At 32.0% G+C, this 18132-nt stretch overlaps 1 protein-coding gene across 5 annotated transcripts in view; it reads left to right on the forward strand.

Moving 5' to 3' along the window:
• Positions 1–18132, forward strand: part of LOC136037489 (anoctamin-5-like) — a 96507-nt gene that overhangs the window by 7959 nt on the left and 70416 nt on the right. For 3 of the 5 annotated variants that reach the window (XM_065720209.1, XM_065720220.1, XM_065720228.1), the window contains exons 2-4: positions 3239–3445; positions 5108–5353; positions 11189–11248. In XM_065720209.1, the coding sequence (XP_065576281.1) occupies positions 3239–3445; positions 5108–5353; positions 11189–11248 (513 nt within the window). Of the gene's footprint in view, positions 1–3238; positions 3446–5107; positions 5354–10520; positions 10578–11188; positions 11249–18132 lie in introns of all 5 variants that reach the window. The other 2 variants (XM_065720214.1, XM_065720232.1) reach the window with 2 other exon arrangements.

An 18132-nucleotide genomic window follows, 5' to 3' on the forward strand; every position in this document is an offset into this window, starting at 1 on the left:
CGCATTTTAATGCTGATTTTAAATATATAAGTTTCATCAAGTTTAGTCTTACCCATCAAAAGTTACGAGCCTGAGAAAATTTGCCTTATTTAAGAAAACAGGAGGAAACACTCCCTAAAAGTCACAGAATCTTAACGAAAATGACACCATCAGATTCCGCGTATCAGAGAACCCTGCTGTAGAAGTTTCAAGCTCCTATCCACAAAAATGTGGAATTTTGTATTTTTTGCCAGAAGACAAATCACGGGTGCGTGTTTATTTGTTTTATTTTTTTTTTGTTTTTCCCAGGGGTCATCGTATCGACCAAGTGGTCCTAGAATGTCGCAAGAAGGCTCATTCTAACGGAAATGAAAAGTTCTAGTGCCCTTTTTAAGTGACCAAAAAAAATTGAAGGGCATCTAGACCCCCTCCCACGCTCTTTTTTTCCCAAAGTCAACGAATCAAAATTTTGAGATATCCATTTTGTTCAGCATAGTCGAAAATCAGAAGAACTATGTCTTTGGGGATGACTTACTCCCCCACAATCCCTGGGGAAGGAGCTGCAAGTTACAAACTTTGGCCAGTGTTTACATATAGTAATGGTTATTGGGAAGTGTACAGACGTTTTCAGGGGGATTTTATTTTGTTTGGGGGTGGGGGTGAGGGGTGGGGGCTATGTTGGAGGATCTTTCATTGGAGGAATCTGTCATGGGGGAAGAAAAATTCAATGAAAAGGGTGCATGATTTTCTAGCATTACTATAAGAAAACAATGAAAAATAAACATGAAAGCGTTTTTTTTCAAATGAAAGGAAGGAGTAGCATTGAAACTTAAAACGAACAGAGATTATTACGCATATGAGGGGTTCTAAAAATACTTTAGCATATAGAGTGAGGCATTTAGGAGGAGATAAATACCTCGCTCTTTATGCTAAAGTATTTTAAGTAATTTCAACTATTTATTCTACGGACTTTCTGATTCAGGGGTTATTCTTAAAGAATTGGGACAAAACTTACGAGATGTGTAAAGAGCGAGGTATTAACGAGGGTACAAACCCCCGTATACATAATAAAAATATAAGATTATGAAAGTTTGTTACGTAAGTTAATTCTTAAGTGACGTACATTTTTTACTAATAAAACATTCGTTAAAAATTAGAAGCTCTAGTTGCATTTTTATGTAACCGAAAAATTGTAGGGCAACTAGACCTCCTTCTCCACCCCTTATTTCTCAAAATCGTCTGATCGAAACTAAGAGAAAGCCATTTAGCCAAAAAATAAATTAATATACAAATTTCATTTTAATTATGTATGTGCGGAGAGCCAAAACCAAACATGCATTAATTCAAAAACGTTCAGAAATTAAATAAAAAAAACTAATTTGTTTTAGCTGAAAGTAAGGAGCGACATTAAAACTTAAAACGAAGAGAAATCACTACGTATATGAAATGGGTTGTCCCCTCCGCTCTTTACGTTGTCAATCCCTCGCTCTTTACGCTAAAGTTTGACTCTTTGCCACAATTCTATTTCTTAAAATAATTAAAAGCTTTAGCGTAAAGAGCGAGGGATTGCGGAGGGGACAACCCATTTCATATACGGAGTAATTTCTGTTCGTTTTAAGTTTTAATGTCGCTCCTTACTTTCAGCTAAAAAAATAGTTTTTTTTTTTGAATTTCTAAATGGCTTGAAACTTACATCCATAAGTTATAGGGCCTGGGAATTTCAGTGTATAAGAAAGTTTGGATGGGGACATGGACACCCCTAAATTAGTTTTATAAAATCCACCCATTTTTTAAACATCGGCATTAAACTTATATCCCCAAGTTGCTAAGCCAATGGAACCTTTGTGAATCAAGGGGGGGGGGTCTCATTGCAGAAGAATTTTTTTCAAAATGTTTGCTCCCCCCACAATGAGGCTAGGAAAAAGTTAAAATGTGTTTTTTTTTTCAAATGGCTAGAAACATCAATTCATAAGCTACTGGGCGAAGGAAACCCTAATAAATAAATATTTATGGCTAAGAAACCAGGCCCGAAAATTAGGTCAAAACACTTTTTTTGGTTTGCTTGAAACTTGTATCTGAAAATCCTTGGGCCAAGGAGAATCCAATGCACAAAAACAATTGTTATGATATGAAAAGGCCAAGATACCTTGATACCTGGGCCAAGGGGACACCCCTAATCAAAAGAATAAAAAAACGAAAATAATGTTTGGCATGCCTGGAAACAAAGCCCCAAAAAGAGACTAAAATTTTTTTTAATCAATGATGTAAAACCGAACTGATAAATTTCAGGGTCAAGGAGACCCTATTGGATAACGAAAAACAAAAACTAGTTTTAGTATGTTGGGTTCTAAAATGGGTCGAAATAGATTTTTAATGGCTTGAAATATATCTTTTAGTCCTTGGAACCCTGACAATGAAAATGAACAGAATATTAGTTTGCCTGATAAAAGGCCAAAATTTCGATTGTAATTTGTTCCAGGTTCTCTTTGGATGGCTTTGGCTTTCTTTGTACTCAACTTGCTCAAGAAGATTTTTTATTAATATATTATAAATCTTCTTTTATCAATATATTACTTGTTAACACTAAACGCCACATTTTTGGGCACTTACCTGAAGAGTTCTGTAAATATGCTCTATTATTATTGTGTCACATAAGATATGGCGTACTTGCACACATTTACAGAGATGGTCTTCAGTGATTAGCTTGAACCTCCCCCCCACCTTCCACCCTTAAAAATAGTTGCCTAAATTGAAATCAATATTTTCTCTAAATCAGTGACAAAATTGTTTTCTACTTTCCTGATGGAACTAATATCTGTTTTAATCTATAACTCTACTAAAAGTAGCCAATCTGCTCGGATTGCACTTTAGGCTTTTAGTATCTTGCTGGTGTTCAATTAACTCGGAATAGGGTTGCCTGCCATTTCAATTCAGAAATTTCTGTTCTGGGAGCGCATAAGTCTTCTGAATTATTTTTGAATTACCTCCTTACAAATCAGATGTTCACAAGTATAACAAGTCCTATTTCAGCCTATACACACTTCGCTTATGTATTTAAATAAAAAATTCTATTTCAGTCTGTTTATACTGTGCTTATAACCAAGTATTACAAAAACAAGAATATATAAGTTATATGCATTGTCTTATCATTATTTTCCAAGCCAAAAAAGAACAGACATTACTGCATTATCTTTTTGATGATTTGTTCTGCATTGGCAAATTGAAATTATGCTTGTATGCTAAATAATTTTTTTTGTAGGTAACGTTAAGTATGGGGGTCGAAAATGGGACTTTTGAGGAAGAAATGAGTATTTTGTCGGGTAATGAAGAAGAACCTCCTTCATTGCCAATTCAGAATGGTTCAACCGCAAGAAGAAGAAATAATCTTCGTTTTCAAGGAGAAACAGCCTCGTCAGATGCCCCATCGTATGTACTTAAAGGAAGAATGAAGGACCTCTATGAAAATGTCAGTAGTTTTTTTTGTTCTTGAAGAGAAAGGGGTTGGCTCATTATAATGCCATTTTGAATATCACTCTCTCTTAAAATAAATTCTGTTTGGGGCAAAACCAATTAGCTCATAAAGGGTGATGGAATTCTATGCTGGGGTAGGCAAGCTTAAATTATATGATTTATCGCCTGACAAAAGTACGATAACCGAGCTTTTTAATCTCATTTTCTAATGAAAAAAATCTAAAAAAAATCTGTAAAGAAATAAAATCTAGGGTTAAAAATGATGAAAATAAAGCAAAGAGCAAATGATTCAAGCCGGGTTTATTTTTTTGTCAGTTATTTTTTATTTTATTTTTGTTTTAGTTTGACATATAATTGTAAATTTGGCCCATTGAGGCTTTTGAAAATCACATTAAAATTAAATCTTATCTTGAATGCTGTCTTTTGGGATTTTCTGTAATTTCGTTGCTTTCTAAAAACTTCCTGACTAACCTTCGCCTTTATAGGTTGAGGTAAATAATTATTTTTTAATTATAAATATTAAATTAATTATTATTTAATTATAAATAAATATTTGTTTCGTTTATGGGTTGAGTGTTCTCAACTGTCCAAAATCATGATTTACCCTATAAGAAAAGCAATTTTTATAAATTATGGCTCGAAGTTGTAGACTTGTTTTGTAAAAACGGTGCAACGTAAGATTGACCGTCAACATTGGTAACAAATTCTGTATTTGGAAAATGATAAGTCTAAAGTAGAGGTATTTTCTCTTTACAAATTTTATGAATTTACACAGTAGCCAGAGGTGTGAGGAGGGGGGGGGGGGGTTACTGACTGTAGAAAATAAATTTCTACATAGGTTTTAAAAATCACTAAACAAGAAGGGAGAATCCCTTGAAACCAAAACCTGCTTATTTTACCTTTTATTACCTGCTGTTATTTTAGTTGATGTTATTTTGGAAAAATCAGCAAGCTGCCTGAAAAACCATCGCTAGAAAATTTTTATTTATTTTGTAAAGCTGTCAAGTTCAACTTCTATTGTTTTTAACTTAAAAAGCAGAAATAACTACTAAACACTAAAAAAGTTCAACTCAGACAGCAATGAAATATGCATAAATGATCAATGCTTGCACTTAGTCTTTAAAAGATATTGGAGCTAAATTCATCTTTTGTGACAAAATACTTTTGGTGGTTGATAAAGCAAGCAATTCTAAAAATAGATCCAATAGGTTGCAAGACCACACTGGCTATACGTGACATATGAAAAAGCAGAATAATAAAAAAAAAATAATAAATAAAAGGATAATACAACAAATACGGTAATTTTCACTCTGTGAATGACGAAAGAAAAACAAAAATTTCGGCAAAGACCTCCACTAAGCCGTCTTCAGTTCTAAAAAAAATACATACATATAATAAGGACAAAAAAGTTATCATTTGGAGTTAATCATTAGTTAGAAAAAAATATGAACAGAACGAAGAATAGAAAAATTGCTAGAAAGTTTTTCGCTCAAGCTTGGTTATGTTTTTGAATGTATCCAAAGGTTATTTTTTCTTATTGTTTTTAACAATAAGAATAAATATATCGAAGAATTATAGATATAAAAGAAATTTATTAGACATATTTTTGCTATTTTAATTCTTGACCGTATTTTCTAATCAGCTTTTTCATTTGTAGAACCCCAATTTATTCTTTGACGACGGGCTCAGGAAAATTGATTTTGTCTTGGTTTGGGAGCAAAATTTAAAAGTAGAGGGAGCTGAAGAAAGGCGTCGGATTTTCGAGGAAGAACTTGAATTGGAAGGCCTTGAACTTGAGCGAAAATTTTCCTCATCTTCCCATCAGCTCGTAAAGATACACGCCCCAATTGTCATTATTGAAAGATATGCAGAGCTATTGAAAATGCGATTGCCCATGAAACCGGTAGGCTAAATAGTTGTTTGCCAATGTTGGATTAATGTTTATAGAAAGAGAAAAGGAAAGAAAGAAAGAGATGAGATTTATTTCATGTACCAGAAAAATAACAGCACTGGTTTAATATGCTTTCCAATAAACAAGCAAATTCAGACTGTTAAGAGTAGACAAATATGAAAATTAGATGATTTTTATTGAAGGAAGACTAATACCATAGGGAAAAGGTTTTGAGACAATATTTATTATTATTATTATTATTTTTTTAATTTGATAACAATGCTGTTCGCACACTAAAAGTCCCCTGTCTGAATTTTGGGGGATATCGCCAGTTTAGATTCTCATTACACCTCGGCCTTGTCTGTTTTTGTTTCCCAACATTTTGAGTCATGTACTTAAAAAAATGATATCTTTCTGACTTTTAGTTACTAACAAAGTTCGTCAACTGAGCGAAATAACAAACCGAAACGAACCAAGAGTCAATAATTGAAGCCCCAATTCAACGAGTGATAAATTTTTAGATCAAACAAATAAGAATACAGAAAAACTTTTTTAGCATTTCAAATTAGTCAGTGTAAAAAAAAAGAAACACACTTTTAATAACAAAGAAGGGGTGGATATTTCGGTTTACGCTTGAAAGCCTTTATCAACGAAAAAAAAAATTAAGTAGAACATATAAGGCAAATGAAAAAAACACACACGAAAAACCATAGATCGTGTGATAAAATAAATGTGACAAATGTTCACCAGATCAAATAGCCAAAAATCAGGAAAACTATGTTTTGTCTCCTGTATGAAATGATTCGTGGTAACAAAGCATAAATAATTAGTGGCTCGACCTAATAGTGACCAAAACTCTAATAAAACAGATTATCGATAATAGTAGATACATCTAAAGAATTGAATATCTGTGTGCTGCTTTCAAATCCAAAGAATTTGATTTTTTTTTTATCAGGAGGCTGCCCCCTCTGAAATACCCTGCTCTTTTTCTCTTGAGCTCAACCTTTTGTCTCAATTGTTTAAGAATGATCCCTGAAACACAAGGGCCGTTTGATTAGAATCAGAATCTTTTTATTCAAATTTCTAAAAAACTTTAGTGTAAAAAGAGAAGTATTGAGGAGGGGACGCCCCCCTAAAATGTGTAATACTTTCTGTTTGTTTTAAGTTTTAATGTTGCTATTTACTTTACGTTGAGATAAATCCTGTTTTTTTATGTTTAATATCACAATAAAGCGACAGTAGGGACACAGGTCGTTGTTTGTTAATGGAATATTGAAATATGAAATAGTCTATTTATTTTGAAAATATTATATATGCCCTAGGTTAAAACAAATACAATTAAAAACAGGTAAAAAAATCTCTTAAAAGCCTTTCCAAAGTTTATCTCGTTTTAACCTTTATTTATAAAGTTCAAACTTGTTTGGGGCTGATAATGTGGAATGTCGTTATTTAAGGTTCTTAGGGTTTTGACCTGTATTTTAATTAAATTGTTATAAATAGGATTCAGTCTTTGTTCGCCGCCATCTCTTCTTATATGAAAAATGGTCAGAATAGTTCTATTAGTGGAATGTGAATAGTAGATAAAGAGCGCAAAATAACAAAAAGTACTCCCTTTTATAATATTGCAACGAAGATGTACATGATGAAGATGTATTCCATACGAGTTCCCAAATTACAGGAAAAACTAGAGGGTAGTGGGAGGGGAGAACATCCCATATTTCGATTTCACTGATTATTGCCAGAAGTTTTAAGTTGGGACAGAATTTTTGGAAGTTATTTTTTAGGTTAGAAACACAGGTACATGGTGAATGTGGTCTGCAAGTTGCATAACTGCCAAGTATTACTATTTTTTTACAAACGGGCTTAAACGCTGTCAATGTCTATGCGCATGTATGGCGGCCCATTATAAGCTGTACTAGAAGTCCAAATTCGATTCGAAGGGATTACGAATTCTGGATTTTACACGACAAAGAGCGGTTTTCATTGGCTGTTAATGACGTTTTGACTAAACGCATAAAATACAACTTTCAATTTAATAAATTTTTGTCATGGCTAAATACTACATTTGGGACAGATGAATTTTTGATATATCTAATAAGAAATAAAACATGTGCTAGCTGTGAGTATTTTGCTTGCACGTCCTTATTGCTCTTGTATCTTAATTTAAGTAAATGAGCACCATTAATTAGGAACTCCCAAATAATATTTGGGAACCCACTCGTTCCTTATTGCTGGCAGATGATGGCAGTCTCAGAATTAAATAATTTCCACATAAAACACACAGAAACACAGATATATATATATATATACATATATATATATATATATATATATATATATATATATATATATATATATATATATATATATATATATATATATATATATATAGATAACAACGTCAAACCTTTGTATATTGGTCAACGTAACTCCCTCCCTCCCATGAATTCGATACAAATTTTCCTTTAAAGGCCGAACCTTTTTATATTGGTCAACGTAACTCCCTACCATGAATTCGACCTAAGTTTTCCTTTTAAGTTTGAATTCTAAGATTCTCTAGCTCATTATTTGCCTTGAAAACGTGCTAATAATAGTAACCCTGATGAAGTAAACTGCAAAATGAAGTAAACTTTTCATTCAGAAGAAGTGAAAATAAACTATTGATTAGTTTATTGTTCCATTGTGCTTTTTGTTTCGTTTTTAACCGTGAGAAATCTGCCTAATGGGATTTCATTTCAAAGAAGGGAGATAAAGATTGTGGAATCCAGTCACTTTTTATTCTAGAAAAATTGATTTGTTTTCTGGTATATACTAAGTTGCAATTATTCCTTATTTTACTCTCACTATCTGCTTAAGCATTTATGAGTGTTTAAAATGATTGGTAAGAGGGATAAATTTGTTTCTTTCAGATTTTGCTGGAAAGAAAGGAAACAAAATAAAAAACAAAAAGAACAAAAAGGAACTTAAAAGAAAAAATAAATAAGAGAAACAAAAATTAGAAATAAAAATGATCGGTAAGAAGGATAAATTTGCTTTTTTTTGTTGGAAAGAAATGAAACTAATCGAAAAATAAAAATAGAAAGAATAAAAAGAAACTAAGAAGAAAAAAAATAAACAAGGGAAACAAAATTAGAAATAGAAATGATCGGTAAGAAGGATAATTTTTGGGGGGATTTTGTAGGAAAGAGAGGAAACAAATTTAAAAATAAAGAACAGAAAGGAACTTAGAAGAAAAAATAAATAAGAGAAACAAGAATTAGAAATAAAAATGATCGGTAAGAAGGATAAATTTGTCTCTTCGAGATTTTTTTTGGAAAGAAAGGAAACAAATTAAAAAAAAGAAGAACAAATAGGAACTTAAAGGGAAAAAATCAATAAGAGAAACAAAATATAGAAATAAAATTAGAAATAAAAATGATCAATAAGAAGGATAAATTTATTTCTTTGAAATTTGTTGGAAATAAAGGAAACAAATAAAAAAAAAAAAAAATAGGAAGAACACAAAGGAACTAAAAGAAAAAAAAACAACAAAAATTAGAAATAGAAATGACCGGTAAAAATGATAATTTTTTTTCTTTTAGATTTTGTTGGAAAGAAAGGAAACAAATTAAAAGATAAAAAGAACAAAAAGGAACTTAGAAGAAAAAATAAATAAGATCAACAAAAATTAGAAACAATCATTAGGAATAAAACTGATCAATAAGAAGGATAAATTTGTTTCTTTGAGATTTTGTTGGAAAGAAAGGCAGCAAATAAAAAAAGATAAAAATTGGGAGAGCAAAAACGAACTTAAAAGAAAAAATAAATAAGAGAAACAAAATTAGAAATAAAAGTGATCGGTAAAAAGGATAAATTTGTTTCTTTAAGATTATATTGGAAAGAAAGGAAACAAATTAAAGAATAAAAAAAGAACAAAAAGAACTTGAAAGAAAAAAATGAATAAGAAAAACCAAATTAGAAATAAAAATAATCGGTAAGAAGGATAAATTTGTTTCTTTAAGATTTTGTTTGAAAAAAAGGAAACAAATCAAAAAATAAAAATTAGAAAAAAAAGAAGAAACTTTAAAGAAAAATGAATAAATAAATATGAAAAACAAGAATTTCTAGCCAGTTCTTTTGAAATAAAATTAGCAGCATTGCCTGATTAAAACATTTTTAGCAGGAGGTTTTTTTTTCTGTCTATCTGCCAAAGTAGTCAAATTTGTTTCAGACAGCCGAGGTTTCTAATAGAGGTTTGACTCATTTTTCCTCTCGAAAATCTTAAGCATTGCTTGAAAAATAAATTGAAAAGTATGGCTTTATAATATCATTTATTCTTTAGTTTTATGTTTTAACTCTACTAAAGATCGATAGTATTTCTTTGCTTTTTTTTTGCTTTCTGGGAAAACAGGACAAAAAGCGTCTTTTTGTTGCGGTTTGCTTTGCTTTTGTTTTCATATTTTTATAAAGGAAAGGTATTTCGATGCTAAATTATCTTGTAAGTATCTCGTTTCAAAAGTTTTTTGAAAAGCTAGAACTGTAAATTGAATAAGAATTCAATTTGACGGTTATCCAAAATTTAGTGTGTTTTTTAGTCTTCTATTAGAAGTTAGTTTTTGGTGTGGATAGTAAGATCGTTTTAATCGTTCAAATTAAAAGTTGGAAAGTTTTCCCAATTTAATGATCAAATACAATAGATCTTGATTGAAAATTTGTATCTTATTAAGTATGTTTTGTAAGATCTTCTTTTATTTCACTTTAATACTCGTTAAAATAATGATTTGAAAAGCTGTGATTTTATTTGTATTTCAAATGATGTTCCCCTGATTAATTTCCAATTTATTTTGTTCTAAAGTAAGACTTCGAGTTTTCAAAATATATTCACCTTGAAGTATATTTTTTTTTAGTTTTTCTTTTCCTTCTTATAGAAAACCATCATCCCATATAATTACCGGTGTTGGGGAGGAGCTATTAAAAAATCTCAAACAGGCGAATTATTCAAGCTATTAGGATATTCAATTGAATTTGGGGGATTGGGTCGGATATTGTCTCTTATAGTCTTGAACTTTTATCAATTAGGAATATGATTTGACAATTAGTAACTGGACGCTTAGTTCAAATGAAGAACTTGACTTAAATTTGCAATGAACATAATATCAATTAATGTATCAGTGTTAATTTTAGTTTCTGACTTACATAGGATTGGAGAAGATCCACAATGATGCAAGACAATGGATTCCATAGATATCTTAAAAAGGTAGCTTGACCCTACCCTCATTTTGCTGAGTAGGAAAGCAACGACCATAAGATTTGCTTAAAAAAGCAAAATATGAGCTGAATATAACCGAACACAGGTTTTCAAGAATTGATCTCTATCAAAACTTGAAAATTTATTAGTAAGAAAATAACTTTTTTGTAGAAAATAACTTTTTGGTCCTATACATTATCTTTATAAAGTCATATTTTTTTTAGGTAAAAATTGATAAAAAATTCTATAGATAAAGTTGCTCTTTCTTGTATTCAAGCACCTTACAGTTTTCCTTCTTCCTTTCAATTTATTTTTGCGTCTATTTTAAGTAAGTATAAAGCTCTAATTATTGCTTAAGCTTTTTGTTGGCATAACGATAATTTGTACTTTAACCTACATCAGAATAATTTTAATTTTTCTAAAAAAGGGTATTTTAAGCTTTTCAGAAAGCCATCTCTGTCACCAGAGGAGAAAGTGTATTTCCTTTGTCTATTGAATAAAAGCAAAAAGCTATCGAATGGTTGTTGTTATCCTATTTGTAACAAATGGGTCTCCTTGCATGTTAGTATAATCGTTCGTGTTTTATTAGTGGATTGCTTATGTGAATGGTGTTATTACAGCCAGCCCCTGCGGAAGCAAGTACTGATCAACGACGGGGAAGCTTGGAAATACTTTATAAGGTTGGTTAATTTTGGATAATATTAATTACTCAGGGTTGAAGCTCTGGTATTTTTTTGGTGACAATACTAAATTATATGTTTCAAATCTAAGGTGGGGGGGGGGGGGGAGAGATGCTGACGAAATTACACTGGGTAAAGATGCCATAAGATGAAATGTTCAAAATAGTAAACAGTCAAAATAAAAAAGTGTACTAACTGTGTCGTTTGTAATATTGGAACTTAATGCCTGGAAACTTTGCATCCTACTTGTTCACTTGAACCTTAAGTAAGCCTTTTCTCTCAACCAAAATTCTTTCTAACAGTAATAATAGAGAAAATAATCAATTTCTAATCGGCAAAATAAATTATCTTTAATATATTCAAACCACACTCGCTGAACATGATTCGCTAAACATGATGAAATTCCAGCCAGTTAAAAGCAAAAAACTACCACTACTAACACCTCACCACAGCACCAAGCCGCCTGAGGCCAACACAGCAACACAAACCCCTCTTCCATCCTAATCTATTCAAGGTCTCCGGCTTTATACCCTCCTGAGAAGTTCCCATTCCCCCTAGATCCTTCTTTACGACATCCTCCCACCCCAACCGGAGGCGATAAGCTTTCTGTTTATCCCTGGATTGTTGGCCGAAAAGGACAATCTTTGGCAATGTGGTATCCATTGTCCACAAAACGTGCCCTATCTATCTCAACCTCTCTCTCATTATAGCCTTAGAAAGTGGGATTGAACCACACGTTTTGTATAGCCTACTGTTTGATACACGGTCAGTCAGCCGGGTACCCAAAGTAATCCGTAGGCAATTTCTGTGGAAAAATTTTTGCAAGTCTTCTTCCGTTTTAAAGTAAAGCATAATAAAGTACAAATAAATTGGCTAAGACCCCTATTCAGCCCTCCACATTGTATAGAGATGAAAGTATAGAGAATAAAAACGTGAAACGGAATAAATTGACTAACCTTAAAAAATTACTTAACTAAAAGAGCTCCTTAAACTATTTTGAGTTTCTAAGCTTCGTTTCAGTTTTATCTTTACTGTTGCCAATGTTTTTGGGTAGCCATGCGTCTAAGCCGTTGCTCAAATGCCCTTTAACACCTTCTCCGGACGTTTGCTAAAAAAAAGAAGCAGAAACTTATTTGTACAAGTTGGTCGGCAGTATATTCTACAAGCAAATAGTCTTCTTTCTTACTTGCTTAAAAAGATTGCCTTAAGGTTAAATTTGATCATGCATGGTTTTCAGTATGGATATTTTTGTTCAAAATTCAAAAGATTTCGTTCATTCTAAAATTCCCTTAAAAATAAAATGACTCTTTATTTTAGATAAATAAACGATTCTTCTCAAAATAAACGATTAAATTTGGATTGTAAATGATTATCCAGAATAAACTATTTTCAAAATCGACATTTTTTGTTTCATTGTTTATTTTCTTGATAAAAGATCAAATTTAAATAAAAAACGATTCCTCTCAAAACAAACGATTTTTAATTTTGGATAGTATTGAATACTTTGTCCGGAAGCTTCTATATTATATGAATTTTCTAATTTGATTTATCGTCATTAGCAACAAATGTGATTATTATTTTGGATTCAAAAAAAGGAAGCCCAAAACTTGAAGTTTCGATATAACGCTTTGATATAGCTTAATCACTTTAAAATTTTTTGAATTGCTTATATACAAAGTAATCGCTAGTGCATGGTTTTGCCTATGGTCAAATTTTGAGTTCTAGAAGTATAGAGAGTATACTCCTTGTTGCCTTCCTTAGAGAGTATAGCTGTAGTGAACCAAAGAGGAAATTATAATAGAGGGGACTTTAGTGTACCAAAAACATTAAAACTGCATCTGATTCTTTAAATTGGTTAAGTGAAAACTTGTGCAGCTGTATACATCTTGAAAAATTAGGAAGATTTTGGAATTAAATTTGTAATGCAAAAGATGCTTAGTGCAGGTATGCAATATTAACACTTAGCAGGCGCCTAGTTTAAAAATAAAGAACGTGTATAAAAAATAAGCAGAAAATCAGCGAAAATAATGTATCGTCATGGATATCCAGAAAGTGAACTTTCACCAATTACTGTAGCAATAGACAAACGCTGCCATTAAGAGTTGTTAAAATGGGAAAAAAAAAAAAACTTTGACCGAATGATTAAAAGTGTGTAATAATATAACCTAAACATCTTGTTTCCAAACTGAAATTGAAAAGAAATGCATATATCATTAAAGAGCTCAGAATCTAAGCTATATATCAATATATTTATTAATAAAGTTCTACGGGGTTAAACAATTTGAATTATTAGTTAGTTGATCTACCATTATTTTTCGAGAAGGACCAATTAGGCCATCCAATTTTGTTGGATTTATCCCTTTATTTGACTATTGGTGCATCTATATAACCCTATTTTTTTGATTTGAGAAACATTCCTTTCCGTATTTAATTTTGACATTTCCTACTTGCCTATAATTGCTCAATAGCAAACGGTTGTACCACCCATTGATTTTTGAAATACTTGATTATATGATGTCCATAAATTGTGTGGTACAATCTTCCAGTTCGGCTTATCATATAAACAGGAGAAATTCCCGCTTGTTTTCTTCATGATTCAATTTTTAAACGGGGAGAAACTTTGCGCAATTAAACGGATTTTAATGGTTGTATAATGACCAAAATAAAAATCTTAGAAAATTCCCGTTTCCAGGTGTGAATAGACCTAAAATGGAGCCAGGGGGAAAAATTGTTTTCATTTCTATGTCCTTGGTGCGTTGAGGAGGTTTTAGACACTTAAGAAATGGAAAAAAGAAAGCATGGGTCTAGTAGGAAACAAAACCAGGAATTAAAGATGAAAAAGCTCGTAAGTAAATTAAAATGGCTTTTTAAAAAAACCTTTGAATTTTTTTCTAGGTTTAGCTTTTTTTGTTTTGCTTATTTATTTATTATTATTATTATTATTTTTTTTCGAACTGAGGATAATATTTCATATTTCACTGGCTGAAATTTGTCTTGTCTATTTATCTAAGGATAATTTTTCATAATTAATTTTGTCTTGAGCGAATCTGATTATCTTTTAAGAAGAAAAACAACCTAAAAGAGATTTAAAAGGGCAAGCTAATAGCTAATCTTAAATAGTAAAAATAATACATTTAAATAGCTTAACCAGTTGTTGCTGCAAATAGCCAATAAGTCAATAATGTATTTATTTTTGTTAAATTCGAGCCCTGTTGGGTTTTTAACCAGCTATAACGGACATCTAATTTTGAAAAGATTCTGCCTCTCAGAACTCTTAAGTAAATATGTCGAAACTTTATCCGATAATTTTTTTTGCGAGATTTTAATTATTTATTGGTAAAATTGTTTTATTAACTTAATCTGCCTCTTCCCTCCGAATAAAATCTGATATGGACAAACTATAAATGCAGGAAACTCTTTCTGTTCTGTTCTCTAATACCTTTATTCTAAGAAGGAAAATAGCAGAAAATTCCCTTTGGGGTAAGTGAAACTCATTTACTGGTTCTATGTATGCAGACAAACTTTTTCAAACACTAAGATATGTATAGTGAAAGTGCGCTCTGAATGTTTCCAAACAATAATTAGAATTCAGGAAATGGAACTAGAATTAGCACCCCTTCTTCTTAGCTATACGCTAATCAGGCCATATAATTATTCGAAAGTTTCTTTAGACTCAAGATAAGAGGGTTTAAATAATTTTAAATGATTCGCATAGTTTCAGCCTTGGTGTTTACCTATTATTTCATTCTAAAATCCACTTTCTTTACCTTTTAGTTCTAATCTCTATAAATTTTGTTTTCCTAAAGGATTCTATGCCTCAAATGCTAAGGCTTTCTCCATCTGTTTGAATTTTATTTTTTGGTGTCAGACTTGTTACTGGGGTTTGCAAAGCAAATCTATACCTTTGAAAAAAAGGCATTGAAAATTTTAATGATTTTTGTCAAAACATTTGAATCAATATTCAGAATAAAAAAATAATTATTAGTAATGAGAAGGCATTCTAATTTTCCTCCTTTTCTTACGGCTCGTTGCGCAATTTAATCGCTTTTTTATTTGCACAGACTTTGAAATCGTATGGAAAATAATTCGTCTTGTCTCTATCTTTTCCCTAGCTTTCTTTATCTTTTTCTTTATCTTCATCTTTTTTTATCTTTCTATATCTATATTTCTTTATCTTTTCTAACCTCAATGCATTTGCTTTTTGTTTCTCGTTGCCGCTTTTACTGTTCGTTCTTATTGCGCTTTCTCCTTGTAATTAAGTTTTTCCTGAAGAAAAACTGTTGCTAAGTGTATTTTTCTATATTATTTGGTGTGCAAGGTCAAAGTTAAAGAAACTTCGTTGAAGTGAAATTATCAGGATTTTTATCAGGAAAAGCTAAAGTTTGATTCTTTCTCCCAGCTCTACTTTTTAAAACAATAAAAACTTTAGCGTAAAGAGCGAGGCGTTGTGGAGGGGACAACCCCTTTCATATAGGAAGTAATTTCCGTTCGTTTTAAGTTTTAAGTTAAAAAAAACTTGTTTTTTTGTTGTTTAATCATTACAAAGAGAGAAATCTAACGATGAATAAAAAACGGGACTATGGCCAGTAGAAAAAAACTAAAACGACGCGAATATTTCGCCTGTATGAAACGCTTATAAACAAAAATGTGTTGATTTCTGAGTGGGTATGAGGCTGCGGAGTAATCAGTTGATTTCCGACCCAAGAACCAGGGCAAAAATTTTTTTTGTACATCCATAGAGCAATTTTTAAAGAAAAGTGCCTAATTTTTAACAGTGAGTGACGAATATCAAAATCTAGCTTGAAAGGAATATTGCCTATATAAAAACTTCTATGCTTATCGTTAGTGGTCTTACCTGTGTTCCTTTCTTTAGCTTCTGCTTTTCATTCATTTTAAATTGTTGTTTTTACTGCTTGTCCCATTGGAACATTTTTATTCTTGAAATTAAAAAGGAAAACTAAGTTTGTCTGCTTTACTATCTTTCTATCTTTATCTATGTACTCAGTTAAAGTTTAGTGGAGCTATTGATTTTGAGTGGAGGTTAAAATTAAACAGTTATTGGATGTGTCTTGACCCGAAATAGTTACATCAATAGCTACATCAAAAGAATTGCATTTTAATGCTGATTTTAAATATATAAGTTTCATCAAGTTTAGTCTTACCCATCAAAAGTTACGAGCCTGAGAAAATTTGCCTTATTTAGGAAAATAGGAGGAAACACCCCCTAAAAGTCATGGAATCTGAACGAAAATCACACCATCAGATTCAGCGTATCAGAGAACCCTACTGTAGAAGTTTCAAGCTCCTATCTACAAAAATGTGGAATTTTGCATTTTTTGCCAGAAGACAAATCACGCGTGCGTGTTTATTTGTTTATTTTTTTTCCAGAGGTCATCGCATCGACCAAGTGGTCCTAGAATGTCGCAAGAGGGCTCATTCGAACGGAAATGAAAAGTTCTAGTGCCCTTTTTAAGTGACCAAAAAAATTGGAGGGCATCTAGGCCCCCTCACACGCTCATTTTTTCCCAAAGTCAACGGATCAAAATTTTGAGATAGCCATTTTTGTTCAGCGTAGTCGAAAATCATAATAACTATGTATTTGGGGATGACTTACTCCCCCACAGTCCCTGGGGGAGGGGCTGCAAGTTACAAACTTCAACCAGTGTTTACATATAATAATGGTTATTGGGAAGTGTACAGACGTTTTCAAGGGGATTTTGTGGTTTTGGGGGTAGGTTTGAGGGAGGGGGCTATGTGGGAGGATCTTTCCTTGGAGAAATATGTCATGGGGGAAAAAATCAATGAAAGGGCGCAGAACGAATCTGGTCACTTTAGAAAAAACCGTCAAATTCAGAGCTTGATATACAATGCTGGGTGTTCGGAGCCTCTCTATTATGGAGTATAATTTGAAAATAACACAACTATACGAGCGGTAAAACATATATACCACAACCATAACTCAACTAACGAAAGAACTGCTAAGAGATAACACAACTATAAAGCGAAAACAGGTGAAAACTAACGGAAAAATAAACGAACTAAGTCCTAAAAAAAAAAAAAAATCAAAAATTCTTTTCCAATTTTGAGCCTAACTTCTGCAAAGGAGTAATAATGACAGAAGCCCCGAAATACCGAATTATTTTCTTTTCAAATAGTTCGTGGTAAAGAACTGTAGTAAGGAGTGACCCGGCTCAATAGTAAACGGAACTCTAAAAAACGGAATTTTGATGCTAAAAGATACATCAAAAGAATCGAATTTTTACGCTGATTCTAAATATATAAGTTTCAATTAATTTAGTCTTTGTCATCAAAAGTTACGAGCCTGAGGAAATTTGCCCTATTTTGGAAAAAAGGGGGAAACATCCCCTAAAAGTCATAGAATCTTAACGAAAATCACATTATCGCATTAGGCATATCAGAGAACTCTATAGCAAAAATTTCAAGCTTGTTTTTTTTCTTTTCCCCAGGGTTCATCGTATCGACCAAGTGCTCTTAGAGTGTCGCAAGAGGGCTCAATCTTACGGAAATGAAAAGTTCTAGTGCCCTTTTTATGTGATAAAAATTTTGGAGTGCAAATAGGCCCCCTCCCACGCTAATTTTTTTCTAAAAATCAACAGATTAAAATTTTGAGATAACCATTTTGTTCCGCATAGTCGAAAACCATAATAACTATGTCTTTAGGAATGACTTACTCCCCCACAATCCCTGGGGGAGGGGCTGCAAGTTACAAACTTTGACCAGTGTTTACATATAGTAATGGTTATTGGGAAGTGTACAGACGTTTTCAGGGGGATTTTTTGGGTTTGGAAGGGGGGTTGATGGGAGAGGGCCTTGTGGGAGGATCTTTCCTTTGAGGAATATGTCATGGGGGAAGAAAAATTCAA

Source organism: Artemia franciscana, chromosome 2 (assembly GCF_032884065.1).
Source record: "Artemia franciscana chromosome 2, ASM3288406v1, whole genome shotgun sequence".
In the NCBI taxonomy this organism is placed as follows: Eukaryota; Metazoa; Arthropoda; class Branchiopoda; order Anostraca; family Artemiidae; genus Artemia; species Artemia franciscana.